Here is a 13,104-nt window from a genome sequence, read left to right on the forward strand (position 1 = left end):
CTTTTATTCCAGACCAAAAGCCATTATTCAGTAACACATTATGTTAAAACATCTTATAATGTCTACACGTCCAGAGTTAAGGCAGACACATCATTTAGAAATTTACATTTTAAAAGTACTTTGATTTAGAATCAATAGACTAATTCTTTTAATAACCTAGCAAGTAATAACATAGGTTTACCTCATATGTTTTTACACTACAAATAACTCTATAACAGAAAGTATGGAGAAAAGTTCTAGTAGCTACTACCTATGTAACTTTAGACAAATTACTTTAACCCTTTACCTCAGTCTCTCCCATATGTAAGTCTAATGTAATGATACATTATTCCTTACCTGCTCATACGCTGAATAAAAGCAAACACTTCTATAAAGTGAAATAGTGGAATATACCAGCTAAAGGGCCAGTAATTTACAGTTGTTTGGATTTCAGCATTTAATGTTGCTCTACTGGGTCAAGTCTTCTGAGAAGAAGTCACTATGGTGTGTGAGGTATTTATCTGAGAAGGAGCTGATGAAGGTAGAGAGAGCTGTCCTGAGATCAAGGGCTGTTCAAAGCCAATCAAAGTAGAGAGGGAATGTAGAAGCATTGGGTGGAAAGACTTTCAGACCACAGCTCAATTGCAAGAAACACCTATCCATGCCGATGGTGAGTCCTGAAGCCAGAGATTCTCATTAGAGGAGCCCCACCTGGCTGGACTGTGCCCACCTTAGTGCCACTATCATGCTCAGCCATTGGTCTTCAGGGTGGCTAATAAGAGTGGTAAGAGGAGGAAATCAGAGTAGTGCATTTTCACAGCTTCCATGTTCACATACAACATCTGATCAAAATGTACTCTTTCAACTTGGCTAGCCCTTTGTTCTTACTGAGCCTGCTGTATACTAGCTTAATGCTTCCTAGTCCATCAATATGTTCTATTATGCTAGCCAATTTATGTCTTCTGGTCCATTGTCAATCCTGGACTTACTGGTCAGCTGCTTTAACTATGTCTCATTGAATTAGGTGTTTCTTCATCATCTCCTGGGAACATTTACTAAATAATTTCAAGCTCTGAGTAACTCTAAGAATTTCCTTTCTTTTTCTAAGTTCTTGCTATGCTCAAGGTTTCTGGAGAGTATCATGTAACTATTTTGATTTGGGATCACAAGAAAGTAATCCAAATTCATTAAGATTACTTGATTTTGTAGTTAGATATAAATGGGATTCTAATCCTGGCTTTATAATTTACTACTTGTATTAATTTGGGTAATTTATTCAACCTTTTAAGCCTCAATTTTCTGATCTGAAAATAGTGATATTTTTCTTACAATAATGTGAATATGGCATGTAGTAGTTTCTTAATGAAAGACAGGTATATCATTAATAAATTCAGCTAAGACTTATGACTTATCTGTACATTTCCACATTTTTTGACTCCTTGCTACCTTCTCACTGGAGTTCAAACCTAGTACCACTCTTTCCAATTTACATAATCTGGGGATGGCCTTTTCTACATTATTGTGACTCGGTATTTATTGAGCACCTATTATGTTTCAGGAACTATTTTTTTGCAATCAGTCTATAGGGTGCATCAGATAGACCAAGTCTACTTGTGCTTTTCACTTTCACACCTGCATGAATATGAAAAGACCATTCCTGCCACACAATGCAAATGCCTTCTGTTTACCTTTGTTCATGGAATCCCTCCCATCCACAAGGTCCAATACTAATGCCCCTTCTTTAGATCCTCTTTGACATTCATTCCTTCCCTTTCTCTGAAATATAGTCTATTATTTTTATTTCTTTTGCAATTCATCTTTTACTGTGTTGTTTCTTCTCATTCCACTTGTGAGATTTTGATGTCCTGGAGGACACAGACTTGTGGCATACCTATTTATATTCTACAGGATACTGAGCACACTGCCTGACTCAATAAGCATATGTTAAAGCAATAAATTAGTTGCATTCTCCCTCGCTTCAAAAGTGATTACTTATCACTAAGGTACACCAATAAAGTAATAAACTGTATATCCCGGCTGAGTAGTCGTCAAGAATACCAAGTAATTGCTATGCATGCAACTAATTTCTCTTCCTCATCCAGTTATTATGTTAAGGAAGCAGCAGCTCAGAGCCAGGCATAGGGAATGGGCTACCAAGTCATAAGAACTTAGTCCTTTCTCTGGAGATATTTACTGTCTTTGAGACTGACTTGAATGAAAATGATTACAATGTAAAATAAAATAAATTTTGGCTAGGAACTTATATAAAAGACAGCCCCAATAAAATATTACTAAGTGAGATATAGGTTTATGAGTATATTTTTGTGGAATATTCTTTACAAAACCTTAAAAAATTCAGATAGTAGTTTTTATCCTAATATCTCCCGGAATCTTAGTGTAGTAAATATAATAATATTGAATAGATTTTCTTGAACAAGCCTTAAAATTATAAAAATCTTACAGAATTAGAGTATTTGTATTCCCTAAAGCTGTTTAGGCTGCCTAACACCCAGTTTGTTTTGGGGGGCTAAAATTTTGAATCATAAGAGGGTATAAGTTACAATATTGTAAATAATAATTGCTTGGTAAGAAAAAATGCTTCAAAGACATGATGAAAGACGTTTCAGTGTTTTCTTAAAGAAAAAGAAATAAATTTTGCAATGAGTTATGCATGCGTAAAGAGATATGATCCTTGTTATAAGCCATGCACAGTACATACCATGTGTATGTTGGTTGAATGCTTTCAGTTGGAGAGCCAATCTGTCTATGAAGGTTTATGAAATATGGATTTTTAATACCTAGCTTTAGAAAGAAAAGGCTAGTTAAATATAGAAGAGTGCATGTTATTTTGGAGAATTTAAAATGTTGAAATGGGCAACACAACTTAATTAACTTTTAAAATATTTATTGTATCACACAATATAATAATAATGAGTTCAGTGATATATAACTTTTACATATTGATTATATATCCCAATTTTATTTCCTGTTAGCACTCTGTTCCACCTCAACTGAGATAGAAAAACAAGTACGTTCTTTATGGTGAGAAAGGATTCTTGCTTAATCCTGTCACCTTTAAAAAAAAGAAAAAAACTCATATACAACAGTATGGTGATCAACAGAGGAAAGAGGGCAGGGGAGGTAGGATAGAGTAATTGGGGGATAAATGGTGATGGAAGGAGACCTGATGGAATGGGGAACACACAATACAATATACAGATGATGTATTATATAGAATTGTGTACCTGAAACCTATATAATTTTATTAACCAATGTCATTCTAGTAAGAAAAATTAAAATAAAAAATGACTCTGCCTTTAGCTTATGCTAAATTGATAGTTTTTTATAACCTGACAAGAGACCAAGTCATCATTATCTGGAGGGAAGTACTTTAATCATCTAAGATGGCTATTCTGTTCTGAAGCAAAGTCTGAGATGACTACTTAAGACTGTCTCACACCTCAAGAGGCAAAGGGTAGTTTTCCTGCAGAATTGACAGTTTCTACCCTTGGGTGGGCATATTAGATTTGGAAATGTGTAGGAAGAGGGTTTGTGAAGGAAATTCAAGGAGCTGAGGTGATACATTCTAAAGGGAATTCTAATCTGGGCTGCAGATTGAACAAAAAATGCTTATATTTTAGGAACCCATACAAGTATAAAGACAATAAAGAGGAAGAAACACAAGATAAAGCAAAGAGTACAAAGTGTGGGAAAAAAAAGATATCAGAAGAGGCACAAAACTCTGTGACTTGTCCAGCTTATCATTTGTTGAGTTGTGAAAAAAAATACCAATTTTGGGAGCAATTTTGATGATGACTAAAATTTTTTGCACCATTTTTTAAATGATGATTTATGGAGCCTGAGTGTTGTGTTGCATTAAAATTCCAGAATTCTGGGAAACAAAGAAAACTAGGTACAATGAAAATTCCTCCTGGATTCCTTGGACTGCCTGCCACAGTTCAATTCTATACAGGATGAATCTACGTATGGTTGATATGATTCTCTTAAAAAATAGAGACACCTGTTAAGAAATGAGTTATGGGAGAGTGTGAATTTGTAACAAGTATGAATTCTATGAATTCGATATAAAAGGAATTCTTCCCTAAAACCAGGTTATTGTTTACATTTAACTTTTTTCTTTTTTAAGAGCTAGTAAGACAAACTTTGGCATGTGCCCCAACTAGAATCCACCCAGCAACCCCTGTTTGGGAGCGATGCTGGAATCAACCAAGCTGTTTTTAGTGCCTGAGGCTGATGCTCAAACCAGTTGAGCCACTGGCTTGGGAGGGGAAGAGAGAGAGAGGAGAAAAGAAAGGGGCCCTGGCTGTTTGGCTCAGTGGTAGAGTGCCCTGGTGTGTGGAAGTCCAGTGTTTGATTCCCAGCCAGGGCACACAGGAGAAGCACCCATCTGCTTCTCCCCTCCTCCATTCTCTCTATCTTTCTCTTCCCCTCCTACAGCCAAGGCTACACTTGAGCAACGATTGACTCAGGGGCTGAGGATGGCTCCATCGCCTCCGCCTCAGGCACTGGAATGGCTCCAGTTGCAATGGAGCAACGGCCCAGATGGGCAGAGCATTGCTTTCTAGTGGGCTTGCCGAGTGGATCCTGATAAGAGCGCATGTGGGAATCTGTCTCTCTGCCTCCCTGCTTCTCACTCAGAAAAGTACAAAGAAATAAAAATAAAATTAAAAAAATTTTTAAAAATGAAGAAGAAGAAAAGAAAGGGGGAGAGAAGAAAATGGTTACTTCTCCTGTGTGCCTGACCAGGAATCAAACCCTGGATTTTCATATGCTGGGCTTATGCTCTGTCCACTGAGCCAACTGGCCTGTGCCACATTTAAACCTTTGTTGCTTATAATCCACTGTACCATAGTTAAAAACAATTCTGTGTAAATTGAAATACCCCCTTGAAAGCTTATTTACATTGTGCATACAAATTTTGTGATCATCCAGACTTAACCATCATTACTTGGAATGTTTCATATTGATTACATGTCTACCTTTTTGCACTGATATTGTTCAACAATATTATAATTGTTCTCAAGATGAGATGAGGTGGACTCTTAAATAAGTATTTTCTTCTATAACTCTATTTATATTAATCACATGTTTTACCTGTTAAAGGATATATGGCTACAGCTAACCTCTAAAAGAAATAGACAGGAAATAATTATTTTCATGTAATACTGATGGCTAACATTTGTATTATGGTTACTTTTTTCAGACCATGTTTTAACTTTCTTACATATATTAATTCATTTAAGCTTCAAAAAAACGTTATTAAATCAGGGCTATTATGACCTACACTTTACATGTGAGAAAATTGAGGAACAGAGAGGTTAAATGGTTTTTTTTCTGAGTAAACATGGCAGAGCCAGGATTTAAAACCACTCTGATTGCTTGGTATACCTACCCTGCACTTCTGTAGCTTCTGTTTTAATATGATTATTAATTAACATGGGTATTATTCTTTACTAGATTATGACCTTGTGACCTTATAAGTACAAGAACCATGTTTTATTAACTGTCATGTCTAGTGCTTAATACAATTTTTATTATTCCTGAATTACAGCTTATTATTGCCCTGAGATCTTCTGTCCAGAAGAATTCTATTTTGAAATTGTTGGTTTTTGATTCACAAAACAAAAAATGCATTTGTTATATGGAAGAGAAATATTGTATACATGAATTTCTTATTTCTTAACTATTTTAAAGAATAAACAAGCATGAATAAATCACACTATTTTTGATTGATAGAGGATAATTTTAGAATCATGTTACTTGGCTGAAATTCTTTTCTTTTATTTTCCTACAGGGTGCTGCTTTAATTAGAATGCTGGCTAATTTTATGGGCCATTCAGTATTTCAGAGAGGTTTGCAAGTAAGTGAAATGCTTCCTATTTTCTTCTATATTTTTGTCCTCATCTCTATATTTATTTTTAAAGATTTTTCATAGCTTGGAAAATTGCTAATACCAAATTGCTGAATTTGATAGAAAACTTTAAGATGAGTAAGGTAAATAGTGTCTTTCCATATGACAAATGAAAGAGGTCAGATACTCACTGTACCAGCCAATAAAATTCAAATTGTTATACCATTTAGAATCTCTTTAATATACCTCTTTAAATTGAAATAATTTTTAACTCTATCAGATCCTAAATAACCTAAAAAAGAGTTTTGGAGTCTGCATCCTTTTTGTTTCCATTTAAAATGTTATATAAAGTGAAAACAAACTGCTAGCCTTACTAAAATATGCATTTGAGAAAAATATTAATGCCATTTTTCAGTTTTGTGCCTTTTGTTGTTTTATTGTTGATATACATAGATTGTGATTTGGTCCAAAACTATTTAAATGTCTTTAAATTAGAAAAAACAATATTTTAAATAAAGGGGAAAGAAAAACAGTTTTATCATACTGCATTTAGAGTATGAGGTATGGAATCTTAGAGTGAATTCTTAGAAAAGAAGTATTCTTAACTCCTGAAAACAAACACAAACATAGAGAAATAGAACTTCTATTCCATTGAATCTGTGGAAGTGAATCATGTTCCTAGCAGCTGTGATTGATGAATTATTTATGATGCATTCTGCTACTTAGAAGTGTCCTTTAAAGTAAATTGATGTTCACCTGAAATACAATTATGCTAAGACAGAGAGAGCAATCAATCTTATCTGTTCTTGGTAAGCTTTTCATTTTGAAATTTAAATGAACTACATATGGGATCAGGTCATATTTTAGTAGCATAACTCTATCTTTACCCAAAATAAACTGAAAGATAAAATACAAAGCAAGAGTTAAATATGGCATGACAATGCTCTATTTACTTAACACAACAAAGAAAAAAAATATAAATTTCTTGAAAAATAATTTTCCCTAGAGAATATTTTTACAGATTTGTTCCAGCAGAGGTGATAATTTACTTTAATCAGCTCTTTCTATTAGGAACACCTTCAGAATGACTGAGTTCTATTGCCGAAGTCTCTATTCTGACCACATAGTTGGGAAAATCTTTTTCTCAAGGACTGACCACTATAAACATCAACTTTTTGGTGGAATGTCCTTCTTTATCCCCACTCTTTTGTTCTTCTCCATTAAGGTTATGGCATGATATTTTCAGAAAATATCTAAGCTTTAATAAGGACAACACAAATTGAATTTGACCTCCTGGTAGCAAGTTGATGTGAAATCACTTTCTGTATACAGTTTTTATTGTTTTTCCTCATCTGTGTGTATGGATTTGCTTGGCAGATTGAATAACGATAGTTATATTATTTGGAAAAGATTATTGTCTTGCAACATTTTTCTTTATCCTGCAGTGCTTTCTATGGCATGCAAAATACATCAATTTTTTACCTCATCCAATTCTATTGACCCTGTTCTTGTTCAGTTTTATCTGAGACAGACTATTCAACATCTGACTCCCATATATTAAACTTTCATTTGAAACTTGTGTTAATGTGTGCCTTTATGCTCTGATACTTGATTTGGTTAATTTTCAACTGAGGGACTCTATGCTTGTCAACATTGCATTTCATTTGCCTTGTGATATCTCATTGATCAGATAGATCTGTATCCTTCAGTACTTCCTTGCAGCTTTATTTATATTCATCACTCAGACTGATTTAGTGTATCATCAGCAGTTTGGATTAGTTTACAGTAGATCCCTATGTCTTGGTGATAAATTATCATCTCTTGTGCATGAAGATGTATGGGATACATTTTGGAAGTGACCTCCTGAACAGACATTTTATGTCGTGGTGTTGAGTGGTCACAGAGTTGATATTAATATATTTCCCATTCACAAGTCTCCAGGGAATCTTCGTTTTATAGTCTTGTTGAAAGAGATAATCTGGACTGTCGGTGATTACCTGTGCTGGAAAATCTATTAAGTGTTTTCATATTAACCATGGATATTTCTATGTTGACAAATGGAAGTTTATGTTTGCAGAGGCAATCCCAAATTGCAAATATTATGTTTCTTCTTTATATATACATTTTTGCTCTTTCTTTCTCTCTCCCTCTATCTGTCCTTCCTTTCTTTTCCTTTATTATTCTTTTTCCTCTTTCTTTCTCTTCTTTATTTCCTTCTTCTTCTTTTCCTCTTCCTCCTTCCTCTTCATCTTCATCTTTATATTCTTCTTCTTCTTTATAGTTGTTCCTTAGCCCTCACATTCCACATAGGAACAATAATAATGGTGGCTTCTTCTAAAATTTGTATTATCTTATAATTTTGTATTCTTTGACTCAATTTTTTTTGGGGGGGAACAAGGTAAACATTTCTTTAAACCTATATAACCACAGAAAAATTACACATAATATATAATAAGCATATAATAAATGTAAAGAGATATAAAGTAAATTATAAATGTAGCATATATTAAATATAGTAAAAATAATATAGAAAAGTAGTAGGTTTCTGGGAAGTTTCTGGGCAAGTTCACATGTTCATCTTTAATCTACAGAGTATCTGAGTATGGATTTAACTACATTTTCTACCTTTTGTAATATTTTGTATTGGAAAACACATTTTAAGTTCTAGTTCTCACATATATTCTTCAGTAGGAAAGGACTCAGAATTTTTGAAAAATGTTTTGTTCCTAACAGCCACATAACTCACTGGCTCAGTTATTAGAAAGTCTAGAAAACAGTTTCATACTGAATAATCACAACTTTCCCTTGTCTAGTTTTCTTGATATATTTTTGCCTAATTCCCCTTAATTTTTAAATTTTTTTCTGATACTTAAATTATTCAGTCTTGCATAGTTTATTTTAAATAAATTGCCTCAAAACCTTTTTTTTTTCAAAATAATATATACACACATAAAGGTTTCATCCTGGCTACCATTAGTAAGTTAGCTTCTGTTTTGATGTTTAAATTGAAAGTAAAATATAATGCTAACCAAGCTTGAATCTTTGTTTGATTTTGCATTCCATTTGTAGGTAATGTTTTAAAACACAAAAATGTTTACATTTTTGCAAACTATACATATCTACTATCTTAATAATCCATTTCCCAAAAATAATAGCAGGGCTATTTTGGGAAGCATGAGGCAATGGAATGTGTATAGAGAAGTGATTCTGATTTCTTTTTCTAATTAATGGCAGGTTTTCTACACATCATTTAAACCTTTCTTGGCTTCTAACCTTATAGTTATAAAATGCAAGAGTTGGACAGAATGCTCTCTAAGACTTTTTCTACCTTTTAGATTCTCTGAATCTAAAATTTATTTAATGTATTTTATTAGTTAGATAATTTGAGTTGATACTTTAATTTTGGATAACTGTTTTAAACTGATGGGGAAATTTGTGATCAAGATGTGCAAAAGTGAGAGACTCCCTGTTCTTTTTTTTTTTCCTTTTAGTGAGAGAGAGGGACAGATATGGACAGACAGATAGGAAGGGAGAGAGATGAGAAGCTTCAATTCTTTGTTATGACACCTTAGTTGTTCATCGATTGCTTTCTCATATGTGCCTTGACTGAGGAGCTCAGGCCAAGCCCTTGCTCAAGCCAGTGACCTTGGGCTCAAACTAGCAGTCTTGGGCTTCAAGCCAGCAACTTTTGGGCTCAGGCCAGAGACCACAGAATCATGTCTATGATCACACACTCAAGCCAGCAACACCATGCTAAAGCTGGGTGAACCCATGCTCAAGCCACTGATTTCAGGGTTTCAAACCTGGATCCTTAGTATCCTAGGCTGATGCTCTATCCACTGTGCCAACACCTGGTCAGCTGACTCCCTGTTATTGAATCTTGTTAATCATCTGACTATTAAGACTATATGGCATTCAATGTATATAGTGTTGATCCTTGAACAACATAGGTCTGAACTGTGGAGGTCTGTTTATATGCAAATTTTAAAAAATAGACACTTGTACTGTTTTTGATCTATGGTTGGTAGTCCATGGATTCAGAGAGTCAAATGTATGCATTGAACTATACCATATATAAGGGACTTGAGCATCTGCAGATTTTGATATCCACTGGGTTCCTGAAACCACCCCCATGGTTACTGAGGGAAGACTAAGTTTTGGGGGAGTCAAAAGTTATACATAGGTTTTGATTGCAAAGGAGTTGATGCCCCTAACTTCCACATTGTGTAAAGGTCAGCTATAGCACTATAACTAGTGCAACCAAGTCAGCATTTGTGTCATTGAGAGTATTTGCTCATAACGTTTCTTTTTCCAGTATTAAGAAACAACTCACAGTACCTTTGCTTTTTAGTTAACTTACTTATTTTATTACACTTTCATATTTTGCTCTGGATAGTTTACATGTTTGTTATTAAACTATAGTTATTTTTTATGACATTTTCTAAGAACTTACTTTTTGAAGTTTCTTGGTGATTTCCAGTATATATGTTGTCCTTACTGAGGTCAGAATATCTACTTGTGTTCTTGAAATCTGCTGAAATTGACGCTGTTTATGAGTCTGACTGCATTGAGGTAGTTGGAGTTTGGTCTGGAGGAGAATCAGCCTCCCCCTTGATGAGTGTCATTACAGGGTATTTAAGCAAAGGAAAGCAAGCTTTTTCAGAGACAAGAAGAGCTGCTTTTGAAGTCAAGGAGAACTCCGTGGAATTTAGACTTTAAAGATCCCCATTTCAATTCTTATTGTCACACACTTTCTTAATGCCCTAATTTTCACGAGACCTGATAAAACCATGCCATTTACTGGAGTTGGGATTTTACCACTCGAAATTTTAAACCTTAGTTTGCTTTTCAATTATATTGATTCTAAGGCTAAAGGAGATACAGGATTCTTTTAGCATAGAAATCACTCTCTGATTCCTTAACCATACCTTCAGCTGAGAATTTAAGTCACTGAGATTATAGTTTTCTTTTTGTAATCTCTCCAGTCTAGTCAGAAATAACCATGCTTATTGCAGATAGTGTAATCTCTATTCTTCTATAATGTTCTATTGAAATAGTCATTTGTTTTCTCAAAGCATATTCTTCAATTTAGAAAACTATAAAGGATAATTTAATAATCTGTATTAGCCTTAAAAAGCATGGATTGCCAAGACTTTATTACTCATTATGAATGCTATTACCTCAAGACAGACAAACAGTTGTAAATTTACATTTTTGAGGATCTGTTTTCTGGAATATACCACTCCTGGTATGTAACACAGTAGAGCAATCAAAACCATTCTTGGTATGTCAAGCAGAAAGGTATTTAACACAAAGTATATGAATTTTCTAAAGTTGTTAGGAGGACTAAAAGTTAGGAAAGCCACTGCTAAACTTCAGAAAAATTAAGATATTTAAGTATCACAGGGAACTGATGTATATATCCTTAGTTGCCTGCTGCATACCTGGAAGCCCCTGGTAGTTAGTAGCTTACCTTGGCCCCTGCCGAAGACCACTTGTCTGTTCATTGTTACTTGATCAGTGATGACTCCTTCTTCTTTCATGCTTTCCATAGCTCTTATGTATGCTTTTCTTGTAGTACAGAGCTTCAACTTGGACCTATCAAAAGATTCCAGTGAATGAATCCTCTAGTTTATACAATGAACAAGCATTTAGGACTCAGTAGTAATGGTGATGAATTGCTTAGGAAATCCAACACTGTTAATCTATCAACTTCTTTGTTTTGGTGATTAAGTCATATTGTATTATTTTTGTAAGTTGACATATTAACATAGGAAGATTTAAAATACATTCATGTCTTTTTTTAACACTTCCTTGATATTTGTATTAAGACCATGCAATATTTTGTAGCTAGAACAAATGTTTTGAAGTGATTTCAGTAGTTTTGTAAGAATTTATAATGGGAGAAATTAAGAAAGTCAATGACCATAATTCACTTATTTTCTAACTACAGTTCAATTGCCTGTGGTCTATAATACCCAGTTTCCTCTTTGAATGAATGAGTTGATTTAGTAGTGTCTGGGTGAATCATACCAGTAATATGCCTAAAATATTTAACTGTCTAAAATTATTACTATTCTAAAGTAAGGGTTGAAATAAGAAAAGGCAGGGAACTTACTATTGTGAATAGCTTTTTTTATTAACTTAAGAATTTCAAAGATTCAGTTTGCATAATCGCAACTATTGGCTCTTTATTCTACCTTCTCCACTTCCAGGTGGTCAAACCCTCATGGGATATGACAAATGCAGGGAGAAAAATCTAAGTAGCAGTTTCCCTAAATTGCTATTAATTTAAGATCAACTATACATAGTATATCTGGAAAGAAAATTTATGTGTTTTTCCTAGTCCAGGATTATGTCCTAGCAATGATTCCAGTGAGTAAAGATGACTAAGAAAACAAATGTATGATACATTACTGTAGGGGCTTAGAGTTGGCGTGAAATGAAATAAGCATGTCAGCAGTAACCAGTAACTTCCTCTTGTGTGCAGGCTCTAGTTACCCATTTTATATACATAATGTAATTCTTACCTTTATCATCTCATATTTTTCTGTGGCATAATTACCTCCAAATTCCTTTTCAGGTCATTCTGTAAAATAAAACTGGCAAGATCATGTGGGAGACTCCACAACTGTTGAATAATACACTATTTGAATGTGATTTTCTTACAATGTCCTGAGCACAGTCCTTCCTCACTGGCGGGACACTGGGGTGGAGTGTATGCAGTGGGGCCTCATTTCTGTCTGCCTTTCCAGATAGACAGTCTTTAATGTCCAGTGTTCTTGTTAATTCTTATTTTATTGCATATTTATGGTTCCTGGAGCATAAATATGCTACGATTTGCCCTCCTTAACTTTTTCTGTCTGTAAAAGTTCTTGGTTACTTTATACATCTTCCTGAAATTGCCCTTGCTCTCATGAACACATACTTACTTTAAATGTTTCCTTCAATAAAAGCTGTCAATTCCAAAGCATCTTTCAGCAATTCTGACATATTTCATACCCTAGGGTTTTCATTCAGTGGATATACATTAAATTTCACCCATATCAAGCAATACTTATGCATATAATCCATAAATTAGGATCTACTTCTTTTTATAATTTAAGTTGCTACAGTACAAATCCTCATTCTATGTAAGAATTATAGGCTTATTTTCTTTAATATTTATTTATCCCCTCCCCTAACTCCCTCCCCCTTCCCTATAGAATTTTCCATCCTGTTATCTATATCTCTGTGTTATGTATATATAGTTT

General features: G+C 34.1%; 1 protein-coding gene across 1 annotated transcript in view; it reads left to right on the top strand.

Moving 5' to 3' along the window:
• The window catches only part of TRHDE (thyrotropin releasing hormone degrading enzyme), a 458,543-nt gene that overhangs the window by 302,386 nt on the left and 143,053 nt on the right, over positions 1-13,104 (top strand). The window contains exon 7 of the mRNA XM_066365808.1: positions 5,795-5,860. Within this exon, the coding sequence (XP_066221905.1) occupies positions 5,795-5,860 (66 nt within the window). The remainder of the gene's footprint in view (positions 1-5,794; positions 5,861-13,104) is intronic.

The sequence above is a fragment of the Saccopteryx leptura genome, chromosome 2, assembly GCF_036850995.1.
Source record: "Saccopteryx leptura isolate mSacLep1 chromosome 2, mSacLep1_pri_phased_curated, whole genome shotgun sequence".
NCBI classification, from domain to species: Eukaryota; Metazoa; Chordata; class Mammalia; order Chiroptera; family Emballonuridae; genus Saccopteryx; species Saccopteryx leptura.